The sequence below is a fragment of the Primulina huaijiensis genome, chromosome 5, assembly GCF_012295235.1.
Source record: "Primulina huaijiensis isolate GDHJ02 chromosome 5, ASM1229523v2, whole genome shotgun sequence".
Lineage (NCBI taxonomy): Eukaryota > Viridiplantae > Streptophyta > Magnoliopsida > Lamiales > Gesneriaceae > Primulina > Primulina huaijiensis.
Window position 1 is genome coordinate 4165255 of NC_133310.1, and position 20884 is coordinate 4186138.

The 20884-nt window shown below is 37.1% G+C and overlaps 1 protein-coding gene and 1 long non-coding RNA gene across 4 annotated transcripts in view; one reads left to right on the forward strand and one right to left on the reverse strand.

Moving 5' to 3' along the window:
• Window positions 1-2369: 2369 nt before the first annotated feature.
• LOC140976608 (uncharacterized) lies at window positions 2370-5369 on the forward strand. 3 transcript variants are annotated; one of them, XR_012175241.1, is made up of 3 exons: window positions 2433-2589; window positions 2747-4693; window positions 4858-5369. It is a non-coding gene; the product is annotated as an uncharacterized lncRNA (long non-coding RNA). The 3 variants fall into 3 exon arrangements; XR_012175243.1 differs by lacking the exon at window positions 4858-5369 and having other exon boundaries at window positions 2747-3994; window positions 4096-4334; XR_012175242.1 differs by lacking the exon at window positions 4858-5369 and having other exon boundaries at window positions 2370-2589; window positions 3075-4334.
• Window positions 5370-7373: 2004 nt separating this feature from the next.
• LOC140976451 (callose synthase 10-like) overlaps window positions 7374-20884 on the reverse strand; it is a 58246-nt gene continuing 44735 nt past the window's right edge. Inside the window, exons 37-51 of the mRNA XM_073440605.1 lie at window positions 14840-14955; window positions 14651-14734; window positions 13894-14006; window positions 13164-13216; window positions 12909-13085; window positions 12766-12813; window positions 10971-11129; window positions 10480-10593; window positions 10311-10399; window positions 10001-10159; window positions 9736-9838; window positions 9255-9374; window positions 8628-8678; window positions 8352-8534; window positions 7374-7799 (exon numbers count right to left, since the gene is read on the reverse strand). Coding sequence (XP_073296706.1) covers window positions 7554-7799; window positions 8352-8534; window positions 8628-8678; window positions 9255-9374; window positions 9736-9838; window positions 10001-10159; window positions 10311-10399; window positions 10480-10593; window positions 10971-11129; window positions 12766-12813; window positions 12909-13085; window positions 13164-13216; window positions 13894-14006; window positions 14651-14734; window positions 14840-14955 — 1815 coding nt within the window. The 3' untranslated portion in view covers window positions 7374-7553. The remainder of the gene's footprint in view (window positions 7800-8351; window positions 8535-8627; window positions 8679-9254; window positions 9375-9735; window positions 9839-10000; window positions 10160-10310; window positions 10400-10479; window positions 10594-10970; window positions 11130-12765; window positions 12814-12908; window positions 13086-13163; window positions 13217-13893; window positions 14007-14650; window positions 14735-14839; window positions 14956-20884) is intronic.

Genomic DNA, 20884 nt, shown 5'->3' on the forward strand with positions numbered 1-20884 from the left:
TTCTGTATCTTAGGCCAAGATTTCCTAAGAACTTTTCTACCTGTCCTGCAGAGAATCCTTGATATCTCTGTAGACTAGGATTTTCTTTCATGATCCTTTGGACCATGTTATGAGATATTGTTGTCTGGCTAAAGAACCCAGACAAATCCTCATGTGTTTCGTGTCGAAACACCTTGTTTTCAGTCATATTCCGATTCAGTTCCATCGGATTCTTCCTGACTTAGGACTTCTTCTTCTTCATATATACTTTGATCTGAGGCAATGTCCTCAAATCGGTATACCTGAATAAGATCTTGGTAATAAACTTCTTCTTCAATATCCGGAGTTGGATCGAAGCGTTTAATACCTCTTTTTTCATTTTCTGGACAGTTATTCGAGATATGTCCTCTTGCTCCACATGTCCAGCAATTACAGTCCTTAAAACTTTCATTAGCTCGTGTATGAGCCCTTCTGAAAGTTTTCTTTGTAGGTGTTCTTCCTGTGCTTCGAGATGTACTCGATGCTTGGGAGGATATCCTACTCCTTGATGGTCCACTTCTTTGTCCAGATTTGTAAGATCTGGCTTTCTGTCTAGACCATACCGTCCTTGGTTTTCAAGAACTTCTTCCACTTCTAGCATAAGGATGAGTCCTAAAACTTTTCCTTGTATGCTTTTGTGGTTTACTTCCAATAATTGTTGGCAGATCATTTTCCTTACAACACAAAGGAATACGTTTGTTATTACCCCTTCATCGTTTGTAATTCTTTTGTAATGCTGCCAAATGGCACGATTCCGCCAATTTTCCTTTAAGGAAAGAAGCTCTTCGTGCCAATGTATCTGGATTTCCAGGTACATATTCCCTTATGAGCATTTCTCTCCAGGGACTTGGCATTTTTGCGAAGAAAAGCTGCATAGCTATGTCTTTTTCGACTCCTGAATTCATCTATATTTAGTGAATAACATAATGTATTCATCTACTAAACAGATGTCATGTAATTCAAGACTATACAGAGCTTGAGTATATTTTTTCCTTTTCTTTGTGTCTTGACTGTTAAAATAGTCTACCCCTATAAATTGTGCTTTAAATAGGGTAGCCATTCTTCCGGCTATCTCGCTTAGAGATTCTCCGGCTAGGACCGACTCTTTAGTTTCCACTGAAGTCATGTCCCAAGCCATTTTCACTGATCCCATAAGGCTCATTTCTAGGAGTTTAATGAATCCTTCTCTGTTGAGATCAAGTGTTCCTGCTGCAATTCTCATAGCAGATGTCCGATCGTCTATGAGTTCTTCTCTGTTTTTGAAATCTAGTACATCAAGGTTAAGCATAACCCCGTAAGGATGTATAGGATCTAAAACAGTTTTCCCATATGGGGGTTGGTGCAAGGGAATTTGATTTCTCCTTGTCCTTGTTCCCGCAGGGTGTGAACCTCCACCAGTATGGAAATCAGTTTGAGATTCTCTCATGTGTATATTTTGAGATCCCACACTTTCCCTTGGTGGTTCCTGTGAAGATGACGAAGTTATAGCAGGTGTTTCACCTCCTGCTGTGTTCATCTTTAGATCTACAACTCTGAGATTTGCGAAAGATTCCGCAAGTTCTTGTAGATCCGCCAGACCAATCCTCTCTAAGGTTGTCATCAGATTAATTTTTTTTCTGAGACAGACTTAATTAGATTGATCATCTTTTCTTCTTCAGTCAAAGGTTTTGACACCACTCTGGCCTTTCCTTGTTGATGTAACAAAGGTTCAGTACCAAATGATGGTGGTAACCATCCTCCTGAAGTTCTTTTACTAGAACCTGGTTGTTGTTCTAGTTTCTGAATTCTTGTTTGAATATCCTTTAATATTCCAAAAATTTCTTCCTGGTTTTCAAGGATTTTGTCAACTCGTTGCGGTACAAAATATAGCATATTGCCATAGTTTTGTACTGTTTTCTGAATTTCTCTAAGATCTAAAGAGAGCTTAGAAGAATCTGGTACAATTTCTATAAACTTATTAGATTGAATCATAAGTTTACCTGAAGGTGCTGAAGTTTCCCTTTCTGCTCTGGATATCTAACAATAGTTAGATGTTCTTGTTTATATTCCAAAATATTGGAATAATCCTTGTAAATTAATTTTCTCGAACCTAAGTACGGATTCATAATTTTTCGAGATTCTCCTCCTCAAACATTTTGTTTCTTTGTAATAATAAATATTGTATTTGAAATAAATTAACCTACAGCTCTGATACCATTTTCGAAAGCGCGAGGATCAATTTAATTACAATAAAGGATAAGAGTATAAATGACATTTTTCAAGATATTTTCTCTCACCGAGTATTGAAAACCAAACTCAATTTTAAAATATACTGATTCCCAATTAACCCAAAGATTTTTCCAGCCAGTGCTGAAAGATGCCTCCTTTAAGAAACCTACTCTCTCATCTGTGAAAGATTGTGAAGAGATATCTGCGTCTCATGTAGATGAGGAGAATAAATGTAGTACAGGGGAAGGTCCCTTTGAAAATCTTGACATGGAATGCAAATAGCCTTCTTCTCAGAATCAAGAACAATTTTCTGATTTATCCAAGTTTTTGCTGAATGTTGGCCCGGACGTAATAGCAATACAGGTGATTGATTTGTTTACGTTTTTATTTATAATTCTTGGGCCTTTTGGAGCGATGACACTATCATATTTCCACATGGAAATAAAAATACAATAATATTAATCAGGGAATGAATTAGTCAGGTAGTGATCACGAAATCCTTAATTGTGTGCACCTGCAGGTGCCTTCTCTGCTGGTACGATCAAGAATCTGTCACGAATTACTTAGGGTGTTACCATTTGTAGCCTCCCGAATTGTATGAACTACTAGCTCACTTAAAGAAGGGACATTGTCCTCGAGATCAAAATGTTGATTAGGGTCTAGTAGAAGTCGACAAGGAAACCATAGTGTCTTCCTAGGGATTATAAACCGACAGTAGTTCCATTCGAGAAGGAAACCATGTACTGTGGATTGTGGTAAAACAGTAATAACAAGGATAATTGAACTTAGTAGACATATGAATGTGCCAAAAGCTCACGGCACTCTGCTATGTTGCCAAAATGTTGCAGAATAGGAAAGGGTTCCTTTCCTTGTGTCATCCATTGCAAGTTCAACAAGTTCTCTTAGATTGCCTGAGAATCTCGTTGAGCTGGGTTGAATTAGAAGAAGCCCCTTCCACAAAGCCCGATATCAGGACTTGACGGAATTGAAGCGGAAAATGCTCATATCATCCTTGAAAAGGCGAGAATCAAATAGATAAACGAAATGCTGGCTTGCAAAAAACTTTGGCTGAAGGTAAATGTTGACACCAAGCATGGGGACCTCCATTGTATAACATTGTTCTAAACCCCGGATGGTTACCCCCATTTGTCTGTATATTAGTGGATCATGTACTGTAGTCACTCTTAATTTTGTCATGTCATAACTCTTCCATAAATGGCTCAAAAATCCCAATTCATTAAACGCAATCAACTTGGGTTTACCATGCAACTTATCAACATCTTAGACTAACTTCTTGTATCTTTTGAAGCCACATACAGATTAAGTACATACTGAACTGCACAAGATGCTGGTTCAGTCCGTGAATTGTTTAAATTGCTTTCGGTTCAAACTATTTGTTTCTGTGGTGCTAGTGCTATGGCCAGAATTGATATTTGTCTTCTTTTCATAAAAAATCTTGCACTCTATGTTATTCAAACTCAGAACCCATCTGCATAGGTTAATTTCTGTCATCATTTTGTGCTTTGGAAACTGGGATACAAGTTCAACTGACTTTGTAGTGGTGGTAGGAAATTAGGATGCCTGAGCAGCTGGTTGTAACGGTGCACCAAAAAGCCAGGCGGAACTAAAAGATGATACTATCTCGTCACGCGAAGAAAACAGGTGAAGTGTGATATTTTGTCTTGCAACTTCTGTGTTAAAGTAAAGTCTCTTAGGAATGCGTTGACCTTAATATCCAGCTATAGTTCGATGTGCTTAATTCCATCCGGTGAAGGTTCCTCCTCTGGCATTTTATTAAAATAAAGGATGCATACAATGGGTCCTATTGAAGTTGAATTATTGGATTGATTTTAAATATTGATGATGCAGGTCATTACGCGTGCCTTGCTCGATCCATCATTTAAGAACTAAAACATATGGTGGTCATTTTCAGATTCAAAATATGCTGGAACTGCATTGCTCGTAAAAAAGTGATTTCAGCCAAAAATGATTTATTTCACTCTGGATCAAATTGTAGTTACAGTGGCAATCTTCTTTCTGATGAAGGACCTGTTCTGATTATTATGCTTGTACTTCCTTTAATATTGATCTTATAACAAACGGATTTAGACATGATTAGCATTATGATGTAAATAATAAAACTAAGGGCTATTGGTCAACATATTCCTTGCTAATTGTCTAATTAAGGCAATAAATGTCAAAATAAAAGGACAATTATCTTGAGTACAATCATCCGAAATTAAATGTGCAGAGAACAAATCAAACAGGTAAAAAAGAAGTGCCTGTAATTTACAATAACACATGATGATGGTATTCATTTCATAATGCTAAATTCGTTGGGTGTCTATCATAGAGTGTCAATAAGAAGACAGCCTGTTTACTGGTTGGAATTGTTTGATGTGGCAGAAGAGCGCTGTGACATTGTCATGTTACTCAACTGTACGTAGCATACTTCCTTCTTCTTAAGGTAAAGCCAACTTTATTGAAAGGTAAGAAACAACATATATAGGAGGGGCATTAGACCAACACCTAATTTGACTTATTTTGACTGTTAAATATATTTGCTCGCTTCTAATTTTAGGATTTGATGCTAGGTAAGAAGTTGATTTCTGAATCTGTTCTGTTATTTAGGTTCAAAACATGAGCAAGATGGCTGAGTTATTTTGGCTGAATTTGAATCATTCCTGTCTGTTGAACACATATGTTCCTAACAATGGATGGAAAGAAGATGAATCCTCATTCCAGAGGAGGAGAAAATGGGATGAGAGGATGTTAGAATTTGTGCTCAGAATGTCTGATAAGCCACTTACCTGGTGTGGCGATCTTAATGTTATGTACGAAACTTTGGCTGTGACTCCTTTCTGCATCCTCTGCCCACTCCTGTTTCTTGTGGTGTCCTTCTACAAGTTTATTCCCGGCATTTAAGCATAAATTTGATTTGTTGAATCATTTACTTATGGTGATGATTCCTTCCATTTGGGACCGAATTAGCAAGTGTTCTTACTTTAAATCACCTGAAAACGCAATTCAATAATGGAAACTATTAAAGATTCTGTGGCTAAATTAATGTGAAAAATTGTTTTATTGCTGCACTTTAATAATAATTCGGAGCATTCTTGGTGTCCTAATGCCAAAATCATATATATAGTGGGATGCTGCTGTTGTCTAAGATTAATAAGTAAAAAAGAAGTGCACATTTATTGAATTTGTTGGAAAAGTGTGTGGTCAGAAAATTGGCATTTGTTTGAAGCAGTTTACAGTTTCATGCCTCTGCTCTATTCCTCCATTTTATAGATTGAATTTCTTGCTGAGACACTGTTTTATTACGATAATTTTTTTTTAAGAAACGATATTTTGTTAAATACTTAAAAGCTTTTAATTACAATAAACAGATTAGTAATCTACTCGCAACAAATTATTAGACAAGATGTTATCCCTATCAACAATACACAAAAGTCATATCTCTCAATAAATATGAGATTGAGATATTCTGAAAGTCTACATGAGATTCAATCTAAGTAGATATTTTGATCTTGATATTTTCTCAGCATTCTTCTTTTGTATCTTCAACGTTATAAAAAATTCTTCTATTTTGTCCGCACAGACCAACATATGTCATGAACGACCACTTTCCGAAAAATTTTGACTCCCTTGCCAAGAAATTGTCCAAGATCTATATCGAATAAATCTTACGTTGATTTTGGCATTACCCAAACCAATCTCAGTTTTTTTAAAGCTCTCTCCCACAACCCACTCGTGAATGTACAAGGAATCGACGTATGATTCTGTGTCTCCCTATCATTTTGACACTATACACACTAATTTGGGCACAGAGCACACGTGAGCCATCTCTTTTGCATCATCTCCGAAGTCGGAAACTTACTCAGAACCGTTGTCCATGAAAGTACTTGAATCTTTGTTTGAACAAGAGCTTTCCAAATAATATGATAAAATGGAAAAAGCGAGAAAGCTACTGCTCGAAAAAAAGACTCAAAGAAAGATTTGACTGAAAAGAAACCTGACGGATCCTTACCCCAAACTCTACAACATCTACCTCTTCAATCAACCTGGTCCTATCTAAATCTCCTTATAACGCACTCAACTCACACAACTCTTCATCCCTCACAACCCTCCAAAAATGCAAGTCTTGGGATGAGAGAGGATGAAAGATCAAATAAAGCAAAATGAGATATAGGCATATTATGAACCGAAGAAAGTCGAAATAAAGAAGGATAAAGATCCCGAAAGGAATAATCCTCCCACCACCTATCCTCTCGAAACCTGACTTTGGTACCTCCTCTAACCACTATCTTCACTTATTGATGAAAAGTCGGGTAAGATTTAGAAATAAAATTTCATGAGTATCTGAACGTCACGTTTCTTGCTAAACTCGCATCTTATCCATTATCTTGTAACTCGTTACTCACCATGATCTTCTTCCATAATGTCTTCTTCTGCGAAAAACCTCCACCACCATTTCCCTAACATGGCCCTATCCCTCAAACAAATATTCTCAATGCCCAAAACCTCTCTATTTTTGGGTTTGCGCACTTGAACAGATTACCAAGTGATTCACACACAATCTACCAGCTGATCAGAATGGCTTACTCATTAATCATAGCAGATAGCATCATGCAACAAAATATATATTTTCAAAAATACATTTCCATAAAAGTTATTTTAAAAATATCATTATCCCTAGCAAGAACCACCGATGGAACCGGGACAAACAATAAATCGGGAGGCGTTTTGATTTATGGAGGATCCCATAGTTTTTGGGTTGAACGATATATATCTGGAAGGGGTGTAAAATTAGTTTAACCTATGAATTATATACTATTTTGACAGGGTGTAATTTTTAATTTTGAGAGATTGGTTATTTGATCCCATTCAAGCACACATTTTTTACTTTTTTATCCTGATTTTATTTAATTATTAATTACCTCATTTGACATAAAATATCGTATAGTTTCAAGTGTGAGGCAATATTTAAGTTTGAAGAAGTAGCATAAACTCTCAAACTGGTAGAAAAATATTTAAAACATGCCAATTTTGGAAAAGGGGACCATCCACCTAATTATCCAACGTCAAAGGGATTAATTTGGTGAAGGGGGCGTGCAAAATTTTCTCCAATAGTCGGATGTATGAAATTCAAATATATTATTGGGCCAAAAAATCAACCACCAAAAATATTTCACATGAATGGACTTACATGACGTGCTACCAAAATTTGATGTCAAACAACATAACTGAACTATAAAAGCTTTCCACAACATTCAACTGAGGAGAGAAATATGGCAGAAAAAATTAAATTTTTAGTGTTCAAGTTAAAAAGAGGAGGCCTCCACATTAGCTTTGTTTCCAGCAAGAATAAGAGAGATCTCCAGACCACGACTGAACGCTTGGTTGAACAGAAGGCGAGACTGAAATGTTGACACAAAGGGGAACCATGAGAGTATAGCGATAGGGGCAAAGATTATTATACCCATTCCAGCATCGTACATTCGGGCGAATTCCTTCACAAAATCCCAAAGGCCTAAACTCTTCACTACTCTCTTCCATGTGATAGCCAACTGCATAAAATTTGTTGTGAAATGCAATTAGAAGACAATCACAAGGAAACTGCAATAAAATACAGCACAGAAGAAATAGAACAACTATTCTTCTTGGGGGGTATCTCTTTTAGCAAAACACTTGGGACTTTTTATTGAACTAGCAGAAATACTTGCACCAAGTTGATGTAATATGCACAAAACTTCCTTAATTGTCAACGGTAGAGTATGCTTGGAATGGATGGAATTTCATTGAAAGAAGGTATACACCATAAACAAATCAATCAATGTATAAGCACGACCTAGAAGCGTAAGTCCTAGCATAGACAACCCTTATCATTGCATTTATTGGATTTTCATTTTCAAATTTACAACTACACATGGTGCCTATTTTGACAAGTGATAAAGAGTCAGAAAACCACACGTTTGATATGCAGAATTCATTGTAATCACCTTAAGATTCCTTGATACGCTTTTTGTGATTGTTATGCATACAGCATACAAGGAAAAATGTGTGCTCATTCAATTCCTGAAGAAAACAAACACTAGCAGGATCTAATGATAATAACTTACACAAAGAATGAGCCATCCTGTGGGAATAAACGCTAGGATGCTAGCAAACAAATCAGGAACAGATAGGTCCGTGAACAGAACAACAAGGCAAAGGGCTATTATGAGTCCCAGAGCCGTAACTCCTTGCATAAACCGAAGCATCAACTGGAAATTGGTGGACCTTTTAGGACTAAATGTGAATATCTGAAAAAAGGAAGATTAAGAAATTGTTCTGAATTGAGTGAAAGTATTATTGTTAAAAATCATGTAACAGTAAGGAAAAGGACAAAGCCAAACCTTAAAGATCATAACTATACCAGCAAGTACAACCCAGGAGAAACCGTAGATCTAAAGACAAATAATGGAACTGATTAAATGATTAACAATTGGAGTTTAAGAGAGATGAAATGCCAAAATCGAAGTACGCCAGCAAAATTCATTCATTGAATTTGATCCATGTCCAGATAGATGTCAATTGTCACTCAAAAATCAATACACACTAAATGATGGCAACTCTTTGGAGCACTTCCTGCATAAGTTAAAGAACAAGAAGGCCTTTGGAAATATAAAATGTGACCCCAAAGAGCACATAAATTATATTTTTCATAACACCTAGGCTTCAAATGATAGAAATGATTAAGAGGCACAATTTCGATACAGAGTATGTTCCTATCCAATGATTAACTATATAACTATCAAGAACAAAGAAATATTTATTTTGGATATTGTCCCCTTTTTTTGAAAAAACTTTCACCAAAACAGTAGGGTAATCGATATTTGTAGGAGTTTTTGCAGTTTTTTTTTTTTTTTTTTTTTTTTTTTTTTTTTTNTATAGGAATTACTAGATACAATGTATTGACTAATTATCTTGTAACTAGACACCAAACATACACTCAGAGCACGGAAGATAGAGAAAAAGTATACCGCCAGTGACGTATCCTTTCCAGTAAGATGGAGTTTGTAAACAATGCCATATTGAAATATTACAAATCTCAAGCTCAAAACTGTTTCAAGTATCCTGCCTCTCAAAGTCTGAATATGAATCTGCGGAAAGAAACAAGTTTCTCAGAGAAGCAGCAGTAAAAAATGAGAATGAGCAGAGTTTTTTAAGTTAAAAATTAGTAACACAAACTACAAATTGGAATTCCAATAGAACGAAAACTATACTCAATTTTTGCATGGCATGTAGCAGAGTGAAAATTCTCATTTTCAATAAATCAACATACTATAACAATTCTTAAAGCAGGCATGAAAGTGAAAAACGCAATACTTTCAACTTCTCAACACCTGTCAATTCACAGCTACTCGACGAGGTATCCTACCTCGACATATAATAACAAAAAATTACATAAACAATTTGAAGATAAATTATCCTTCCCACCCTACTACAATTCCTGCAACAAACCTGTTCTTCATCCCACCAAGACTCCCAACTGTTTTCGCCTTTGACACCAACTCCACCCTTGTACATTAGCCAATTGGTCCAATCATCAAAATCTTCCACAGTCCTGCAACATCACAGGATCCATTCCATAACAACAGAAAGAATAGGCACATCAACAGCATAGTTTCTCTTCCTTGAGCATGAACCAAGTTCTTTAACTTTTTAAAAAAAGTCAAGGAGGCAAATTATCGATACAGTAATTTTTGTAGGTAATACTGAAACTTACTTCTGCCATTCAAATCCAGAGGGATTGAATATATAAGGAGCAAAGAGCCAAGAGATGACAAGAAACCAACTGCTCAGAGTCAGTAGAACAAAGGAAACAGCACCTCCCTTTGTGTAACCATAAGCAATGTAAACAATAAGTAGCACTGCCACTTCCAGCCTGAAAAATAGACTTAGAGCCTGTGAACTCGTCACGTACACACCAGCACAAAACAAACAAACCAACAAATATATATTCAAGCATTGTTGTTTATGTGGCACAAAGAGATGGATGCACCCCACAACAGAATTTTTTGGCCGATGATACTCACGCTTTAACAAAATGACTTCTTGAGTAAAGCCTATAATTCTCCGCAAACTTGATGTGACGAACAACAAAACCTCTTCCAGTTGCTCGGTACTGGAAAAATTATATTCAACAGATTTTAATAACAAACTACATAAATATTTAGCCAATCAACCAGAAAGAAATTCAGATACCTTGGCACCTCCATGGAGTATAGTACGCCCAAAATAATGAGTTCTTGTCCCTAAAGAAAATGTGAAGAATACCGAACAAAGCTGAAGTTGCATCGTAATAAAACTGAAAACAGCCTGCATGAATTTATGTTTGGGAATAATCAACACCCGTCATCCACAAAACAAGTCATCCATGCACATATAGAACATTCAAAAGGGTAACACATGTTATAACTAATAAAGTAACAAGTCACATGTTAATTAAAAATTTATGACAGTCCAAACATTGAAGAACACCAAGAAAATTGAGTGAATTAAGCAAAACTGACTTGTTTACCAGTCTTTATACCATATCAAAAGAGCTGTAAAATGTACAGTCTCAGGATAAACAAGAATACCATGGAAATAGATTTTGATTCCCAATCGACTTTTAGGGCCTATAACTATCTCAACAATAATGTAGACATCATATGGTGGAATCATGAGGTTAATGAATAAGAACCAAAACCAACCTGTAGTAATCCTAGTTCCAGTATAAAACCCATGATCATGGGGACAGCAGTAAAAATTCCAATTTGGACCAGAAACTGAGCATTGAGTACGGCATCCAATGCAGTATTACCCAAAATTTTAGCTCGCGATGAAATTCCTTCATCAAGTCCAGAGAATGCCTGAATTTTTAAAAATACAATCTGGAAGATTAGCATCTAAGATAAATAAAGATGATTATTAACCAGGTAACAAATCTATGCTTTAAAACCAGGCATTCCTCAGATCAATTTATGAGGTGGAAGCATCTCAGCCATTGATTTTGGTTTGCAATCTCTCAAAGATTATTGGAAATTTTGGCTATCTCAAAATTCTCGTATCTGACTACGCACCTTTATATAAAAGGCACGTTGTGGGAAAATACTACCTCAATTCTGACAGTTACATTTCCAACGATTCCTCTGGCATCTAGCAATGCTAAATCCATGCATCTCTTGAGATATTTTGATCAATCGGCATTGACTCAAGTGAACGTGGACATCACCCAATAGGGATTATAGGGGAGGTCCTGGCCATAGTGTTTTCAAATAAAGGATTTTGACATGTACGTATTGTGATCATGGCAATCCCATGTCGAGAAATAGTTGAGATAAAATTGGAAAGTCAGATTAGACTAGAGCAGCTATGACCGGCTGGTGAATACACATCAGTTCATAATCAATTTATACATTGATTGACAGAACTTTTTGAATTATGGAATCTATGGATTGATACAAAGATTAATCCAGGCCATGAGTGAGGAGACTTTTCTTCTTTAAGTGAGAATAACCCGTGTCTGACACATGACTTAGCTTTGACAACATCTTTAATCAACTCTATATTCTGACATCGACTTGACTAGGTCGTCCATCAATTGCAAATTAAAAAAAATGTTTTCAAGTCTTCTGTTAAGTTGTGCAAGTTTAGAAGCCTGAAGCATAATTGTGCTTCCCAACCAAGGTAGGTCAATACATGAAATTCTTTCGCTTTAAGTTTGTTTATTCAGTTTGGGGGTCAATGTCTTGTTACTTTATTCTAGGTTAAATTTCATTGTATTTTTTGAAGATTCCTCAAAGATAAATATTTATTAGCTACTGGATGTTACTCAGGTCTTCGAGGATACATTTTGGCAAAGAAAAAAAAATCAGGTATTGTTTGGTAATGTTTCTAAAAAACATTTTCAATTCTTCCCAAATAAAAAAAAATATGTATCACATTCTCCAAAACAATCTCTAATAAAAAGACTTTTTATCTCATTCCCCATTTCCTACTGTAATACTTACTTTTGCATTTTAACATAACCCAAGCCAATCCTATTATTTAAAGCCCAATAAAGTTAAGCCCTCAAATTTACAATTATTTTAAAACGCTGCTTACATGTATCGGCAGACTTATTTCCATCAAAACTCTAAGCGCATGGCACTATACAATAATTAGATATAATTATAGACTCGTGGCAAAAGTAAGATAGTATAAATGTAGATAGGTACATTTGCAATTATTTTAAAACGCTGCTTACATGATCATTGCCCATTTGTAGTATCAGTAAGCACCTAAAGTTAGTATAAATGTAGATAGGTACATATCCGAGGAAGAAATCCTTGTTCCTTGTATAATTTGAAACTCCATACCAAATAATAATAAAAAATGTGTAACCCTCCACAAGCAATCATTTGCTAGGATGCAGACAGCACACCATGTTTCCAACTCTAAAACCAATCACGTTCTTGATCAATCGTCCAAAAACAAAATAAAATTATATTTGAAGTGAGAAATTACCAGATAAACTCTTCCATACAGGAAAACATACACGGTAAGAACAGTCATCTGCAATTAAGAGATGTTCTATTAGATGATTGAGTAAACTTTATGGCGCCAAACACCAAGAGTTTTCAACAGTGAAGAATGCAATTCAGTTTTACCATTGTGCAAACATAGTAGCCAACAGTTGTGAAAAAGAAGGACATCATTCTGAAGAAATCAAAAAGCTGCCCAAGTCTATAAACATCCCGGCTCAGAACTTGCTCTCCATTTCCTCCAGCGACTTTGCCTTCAAATAAGGCTATTTGGTTTAACCCAACATCTCTTCCCTTCCCAACCTAGTCAAGACGCAGGATGTCAGAATAATGGGAACAAGTAATCTTCCATTATAGGTAAACAAGAAAACCAGTAAAGACCTGAATATATTCATGATGAGTTATGTTACCCTGTCTCAAAGTTGAATTGAAGCCTGCAAATTTCAGGAGACAGTGTAGAGAGGCAAGTGCATAAAATAAATCTCACAGTCAGACTGAGAAAGATACAAAATAATTTAAAAGGATTCTATATTGTGAAATAAAAATAATATGACAGGACTGAACCATCTATATATACAACAGCGAAATACAATTAATCGCTGAGTGCTATTCTGCAAGTCCAAAACAATGAATGGCACGAAGAGAAAAAACAGTTTGAAAGAATCACTTTAACAAATGCAGATTACTGAAACGGTATATCCATTATAATGCACCTTTATTTTTAATTTTTTATAGGGAACGATATTATATTATTCATTATTTCTCCTTGAAAACATCAAGATTCCTATGCAATTCAAGTACAAACCTTTCCACCACTTTATTTATATTCAAAACTCAGGAGCATATATTACCTCCTACATAATGTTAGCCATGCCATAAAATGACAACTAATAATATGCATTCGTCATCAAGGAGAAACGTAGCAAATTTTATATATGAAGGTCCATCTGCTCAAGTTAAAGAATTAATATCTTAATTTGCAATGTGGGACAAAATATACATGCATAGGCAGGAGGGCCATTATCAGGAGTAGCCGAAATTCCACATCTGTACTTAGGTGTAATAATGAAAGCACATTATCGTGGCCATAATGAAAATCAGCCAACATTACCTGCAAAAATATCTTCACTGATATTAATGACGCGCGATGCTTTACTGATACCACCACGAGTAATATGAAAAATTCGGTCGAAGACATCTGGATGTCCATAGTGCATACGGACTCTGCATGATTTCAAATGGGAAATTACATAAATTCCCCACATGTATTCAGTGGTTTTAGCAGGGAAGTAAGACGAAAATTATCAAATAACAAAGAATCACATGATGTACATCTCAGTGACGTGTGATTGCCAAGCATAAGGTCATCTCCAACCACAAAATCTATTTTGGTGCAAATTTTACACTAAAATAGTGTGATTTTTGCACCAAATACAACATCCATCTCTAACTCATTTACTTCAAATCTTATAGTTTATACCAAAAAGAATATTCTCGAAATATTCTTTTTATTCCTTAATTATTAATAATTAACATAAATAAATATTTAAAAAATCAATAATTATTATTCTTTAATTTATATGATTAAATATCTAATTATTAAAATAATAAAATAATTATTATACTATTATTTAAATATTATTTATAATTTTTAATACAAATATTTATAATAAATAAAAACAAAAAAATTTAAAAAAAAAAAGGACCTCCGCTCCAAATTAGACTCTGCGTCAAAATTGGTGCAGAGGAATTGGAGGAAGATTCGCTGCACCAAGTGCAGCCTTGGGACCAAGAAGCGGAAACACAAAGTATACACCCGAAAAGTGAGTTTAGAATGCATCATTAAACTATTAAACATCTACACTTACTTCAAAGGTTTAGCCAAAACACGCTGACCCAAGGTGACGAAACTTGTCTCTTGGTTGGACATGAACCACGCCAAGGAAGAGACACTGCATTGATTTCAGACAAAATTTTGGATCATAGAGATTTCTCACCAAATGAATTGAACAGTAATATGAGAGAGAGGAAGAGAGGACAGTAAGAGGTTATTCAACCTTCCAGTAAACACATGTTCTCTTACACCAAGAATTGTCGGGGGCCGAAGACCATGATTTCCCCGAAATTCCTCAAGAAGATTTCGCATTTTTATTGCCTCCTCAAGGTAGTTGTCCTAGATGATGACATTGAAGAAATTATTCGAAAGAAGAATAAAATAATATTGCAACAAAATAAAGAAGAATGGAGTAACATCTGAACAAAAATCACAGTAAAAGAAGATTAACACTAAGCAAGTGAGTTCCCATAAGATTTGTTAGAGCCGAGTCTGGCAGAACTCAGTAAGACTCAATATAATCATTTGCACACACCTATACTCAGCCCTAAACTGCCACTCTAGATCACCACACAATACCAGCCAACACCGACAGCTCCCAACAGAGGTTCACAACATGCTGCTTCTACCTTAAAACCACTTGCAAGATGCGGTAATAGCCATCCCTAACACCCACATTACAGAAGTTCCACGTTCAGGAAACATATAGATATGCACACAGATCACAAGGGTCAATACAAAAAAACACAAACTGAAAGAGCTTTTTGCGCGCACACATACATCTTCGGGACATGAAAACTTACACTCAAAACACAAAATAGAATTATACACACCAAAATGCGTCCACAAGCACATAATATATACACATGACCAATAGGTTTTCATAAGCAATTCAAATTGAAGGAAATAAGAAGATTTCAGGCTGAAACTTAAAATTGCGCCAAGCCGCCAACATCAGGGGAATCAAGTAAAAACCCTAGAGGGAGAATTTTTTGAAAATGTTCTCCCCTTTTGCTCCAGAATTGTGGCGGCAGATTACTTCATAACCCACCATCACCTATCAACATCTACCCTTTACGTCCACCATCTACCACCTCCCTTCGTCGGTCGCCAGTCGTCGAAGCTTTCTTCCTCTTCTTTTTTCTTTTTTGACAGTTTTCTTCATATTTTTTTACATAAATGGCCCCCAATCACGTACCTGACTAGCTTCGACCAGCGGCCTCATCTCCCGGCCTCTAACTTATCCTCACTGCCAGCACTCATTTTCCCCAGCTGATCTCTCTCTTTTGCATTCCAAACACAATATGGACGCTGTCTTCAGTCCAGACTAGATCCGCCCAGCATCTTTTTTTCCGACCTCAGCCTACCTTCGCTTGGACTTTCCGACCAGTATTGATTTCCGCCGGAATATATACATATCGCCAATAGGTTTTCATAAGCAATTCAAATTGAAAGAAATAAGAAGATTTAAGGCTGAAACTTAAAATTGCGCCAACATCAGGGGAATCAAATAAAACCCTAGAGAGAGAATTTTTGAAAATGCTCTCCCCTTTTGCTCCTGAATTGTGGCGGGAGATTACTCCATAATCCACCATCACCGATCAACATCTACCCTTTACGTCCACCTCCCTTCGTCGGTAGCCGGTCGTCGAAGCTTTCTTCCTCTTCTTTTTTCTTTTTTCGACAGTTTTCTTCATATTTTTTTAAAATAAATGGCCCCCAATCACGTACCTGACTAGCTTCGACCAGCGGCCTCATCACCTGGCCTCAAACAAACTTATCCTCACTGCCGGCACTCATTTTCCCCTGCTGATCTCTTTCTCTTTTGCGATCCAAATTCAATATGGACGCTGTCTTCAGTCCAGACTAGATCCACCCAGCATCTTTTTTTCCCGACCTCAGCCTACCTTCGCGTGGACTTTCCGACCAGTATTGATTTCCGCTGGTCTCATCTTTATCGCTTGGGACTTTTGGTCTTCTTTTCTTCTTCATAATTTGACCTCAGCCTCAGCACCGTTTTAGCTCTATCCAGCGTTGCTAGCCCTAAGTCTAGTTTCGTCGATTTACTCCACAATCCACTGATTCTGGCTTTTGTTTTGGTTTTAATAAGCCCCAGCCTTCAGGTTTCTATATGCGGCAGTATCGTCTCTTGAGACAGCATGTCACGAGATCCCCAAATAGGATGGGTAATCTGCCTTTGAGGGTGTTTTTGGGGATGTGTTGCTCCTAGTGTGGAGGGAGAATTCAAAGTTGAACAAAAATTGTTCATAATTAAAAAGGGAAGTGGGGGGAACTCAGTTTTTTTGACAGAAAGAACTCAAAATGCGAGCTATTTGTTGGGTGTGCCAAATGGATACTTTCAAAGCTTTGGGAGTACATCAATAACTCTAAATCATGCCCGGATTTTAACCGTTTCAGGGGCATCAATGCAATATTCTCTATTCAAAGGTTTGTTAACAATAGAGGCCGGTTTTTGGAAGTGTCTAAAATCATGCAACAAGGTAAGAGGCAGCATATCATAATACCATGTGGCATTGCCATGTGAGGCTGGAAGTGTTTGGCAAATAATATTTCCAAAGCAATGCGTGGGACGATAGAGATGCGAGTTTTTCCACATGTAGGCCTAAAGCAAGATAATCAATCAAATCGGAAAGATTACCATGCATGGCAAAAACCAGTGTCTACAAAGAGCGAGGAGAATGAATTCTTTAAATGTAAGGATAAGGATTGGAGTGAAGCATTTATTATCACAAGAGAGGAAGTTAACATCTCTTGGGACTTGATTCGGGTGGTTCTTGGTAAGGCAGTCAAACGGTACATTGAAATCTTTCTATTCCAAGCTAATAAGGCGGTGTGGTGGCTGAACAGTGAGGATGATTCCATGTTTTATTCAAGGTTGAGGAGATGCTTTTTTGAAAAGTGGGTCAATTTATCGTTTGAACAGTGGAGACAGGACATAACAAAAAAGAGATAGTGTAGGAGTGTTCTGATAGTTGGGTTATGATATTTGGACATCCGTGGAATCTGTGGTCGGCCGATGTGCTTAAGATTATTAGGGATTCTTGTGGAAGCTTGTTGGAATTAGTAAAGAAACTACTATGTTTAAGGATTTATCGGCAGCCAAAATTACTGTGGTAGGGCCTGAAGGAGGTTTCATTAATAGTACGGTGCAGATTCAATCGGAGTTTGGGCTTCTGGACATTCGAGTGGTGGTGGACACTGTTAATATAGCCGCGTACAAGATATCTAAACAACGATCTTATGCTCAAGTGGTTGTTGGTGGAGCGAAGAAGCCGGATGATGGGGGAAATGAAAGGAATTTACGAACGGTAGAGCGAAAAATGCTATGTAGATATCGAGATCGAGCAGGAGAAACAGAATGAGGAAGAAAGCGTGGGAAAAGAAAATGAAACTGGGATTTGTGGAAATGAAGATAGGGCTACATCCAAAGGCATTAATGAGATTGGGGACTTTGGACATACTCACAGAATCGAAGATGTGGAATTGTTTGGTATAAAAATCCAAGAGCAGAACAATAATAAAAGCAAAAGGGCAAGTTCAGCTGACAAGCAATTTGGGTCAGAACCAATAGCAGACATATCAAGATTCTAAAGAGGATTACTCCTAAAAAGACAGGTGATTTTAGAAGAGGTTCTATTAAAAATTTAATTATTTCAGAGATTAGAGGTGTAGTATCGCCTAACGGTGGGGTAGGGAAAGGGATATAGGAGCATACTTTTCACATTGTATACCACAGAAGAAATGTTCGTACAAAAGGTGGTAGTGACGTCCCATCTGTGGGTTGAATTGTCAAGGATAGACCCACTGAGGCTGGAGGAACAAACATTGGGTGGTGGAGGTTTCGGCGAGTGTGAAGACCAAATGCAAAATGAGGATATTGTAGACAATTTCGGCGAAAGCTAAGAATCATCTGTGATCGGGTCCAGTTACTTCCGATATCTCAAAGTCTACGGGTTTGGGTATGGAAGACATACAAGATCTTTTTGCATTATCTCATGTTTCTCAACATTTGCGAATACCGGGCTACGAGGGGACTTTGAATCCTAAAGTGGGAGAGCTTCTTCATTCTTGTCAGAATTCACCTATGAAACAACCTTTTTTTCTTAATTTTACATTTCCTTCGCCTTTTTCTGTGTTGGGCATGTCCAGGGGATTATCAGGGGAGGGTGAAGAATCATTGATGGGTAAAAAGCCGGGTAAATTGGTGTGCAACCATTCTGAGGATGGGAAGGTTAGGGTGTTTCAAGGGAATATAGTGGAATCGTCCGTGAGGTTAACACGTTTGTATGGTAGTGAGGATTGCTTGTCGAGATTGGGGATTGAGAAGAGGCCTTCAGTGAATGAAGTAGTTATGCATCGAGATCCAAAAAAATTAGGGAGTTAAGGAGGTTTACTTTGAGATCAATTATGAGAAAGGATTGTCGCAGCGGGATTTCGAAGTGGTTAAATGAAGATTTGCTCCTGGAATATCAGGGACGGGGGTTCGGGTACACGCAGGGGAATAATTAGAGTTTTGCGAAAAAGGAACCGGATATAATTGCGCTTCAAGAAATTAAGAAGGAATAGGTGGATAGGAGATTTATTGCAAGTCTGTGGAAGTCCAGGTTTGTTGATTTTTTTTTTTTTTATAAAAAACGAAATTTTTATTAATAATATTGTTTCAAATTACATTAGTGGACTAGTGATCCACTATATGGAGAAGTACATGGCAGTTTATATTTTAATGATAAACAAAAGCCCAATCTCGCAATATATCAAATATGGAGACATTCTTGAAATCTTCATGAGTGCCGATCCACATGGCCACTGATATCTTTATTCTTTCCCAACATTGATCTCTTGTTTCTTCCTTGTCTTCAAAAATTCTTCTATTTTTTTCCAGCCATACAAACCAACAAATGCACTGAACCACGACACGCCAAAAAGTTCTTCCCCTCGTTCCTGTCAGCTGTCCTAGATCCATAGCAAATAAATCCCTTGTTGATTCCGGCATCACCCATATCAACTCAAGTTCTTTCAACGCCTTCGCCCACAAACCTCTCGTGAATGGACAGTGGATGGGCATATGATCCTGACTCTCTGAGTCATTTCGACACAAAACACACCAGCTTAGACAAATAGCAATTGAGGGCCACTTTATTTGCATCACCTCCGAGGTCGGTAGCTTACCCTGAGCAGCAATCCATGAGAATACCTGAATTTTTTTCGGGACTGGAACCTTCCAAATTTGATTACGTAGAGGGAAAAGTGGAAAGGTAGAACTTTGGAAAAAAGACTCGAAGAATGATTTGACTGTGAAAACCCCAGATGAATTAGACCCTCGCCACACTCGGAAATCATCTACCCCCTCAATCAACCTAACTCTCTCTATCACCCCTAATAACTCAGACAACTGAATGAGCTCGTCATCTGTGACTGCCCTCCTAAAGTGAAAGTCCCAAGAAGGAGTAGACAAGTCATTATTGAAAAAGACATAATGAGAGATTGACATATTACGAACTGTTGATAACTGAAATAAAGCAGGAAAAAGCTCTTTGAAAGAAGAATCCCCCAACCACTTATCTTCCCAAAATCTAACTTTATTACCCCATCTCACCTCTAATGACACAAGCCGCTGAAACGTCGGGTAGATTCGGGAAATAAACTTCCAAGGGCACTTGAACGTGACATTTCTCGCCAAACCCGCATCCCACCCATTTTCTTGTAACCCGTACATGCTGACAACAATTTTCTTCCAAAGTGTTCCATCTTCGGTATAAAATATCCACCACCACTTCCCAACATGGACTTGTTTCTCAATATGATATTCCCAACACCTAGCCCCCTCTGGTCCTTAGGTTTGCACACATGTTTCCACGCGACCAAGTGGCTATGCACATCTCCGTCCGCTCCATCCCAAAAAAAATCTCTTGAAATCTTCTCAATCATCTCCGCAATAGATTTAGGCACTCTAAAAAGAGACAAGTAATATATCGGAATAGAGTTCAAAACTGATGATATCAAAGTTAATCTTCCCCCTCTAGACAAAAAAGCTTTTTTCCAACTTGCAAGTTTTTTGACCACCTTAGCCACAATGGGTTCCCAAAACGTCACTTTTAATGGATTTCCACCTAAAGGCATTCCCTAATATGTAATAGGCCAACTATCCTTCCCACATCCAATCTCTTGAGCCAACAATTCAACCTCACTTGGTTCACAGTTGATTCCCAACAATGCACTTTTTTCCAAATTAACTTTTAATCCAGAC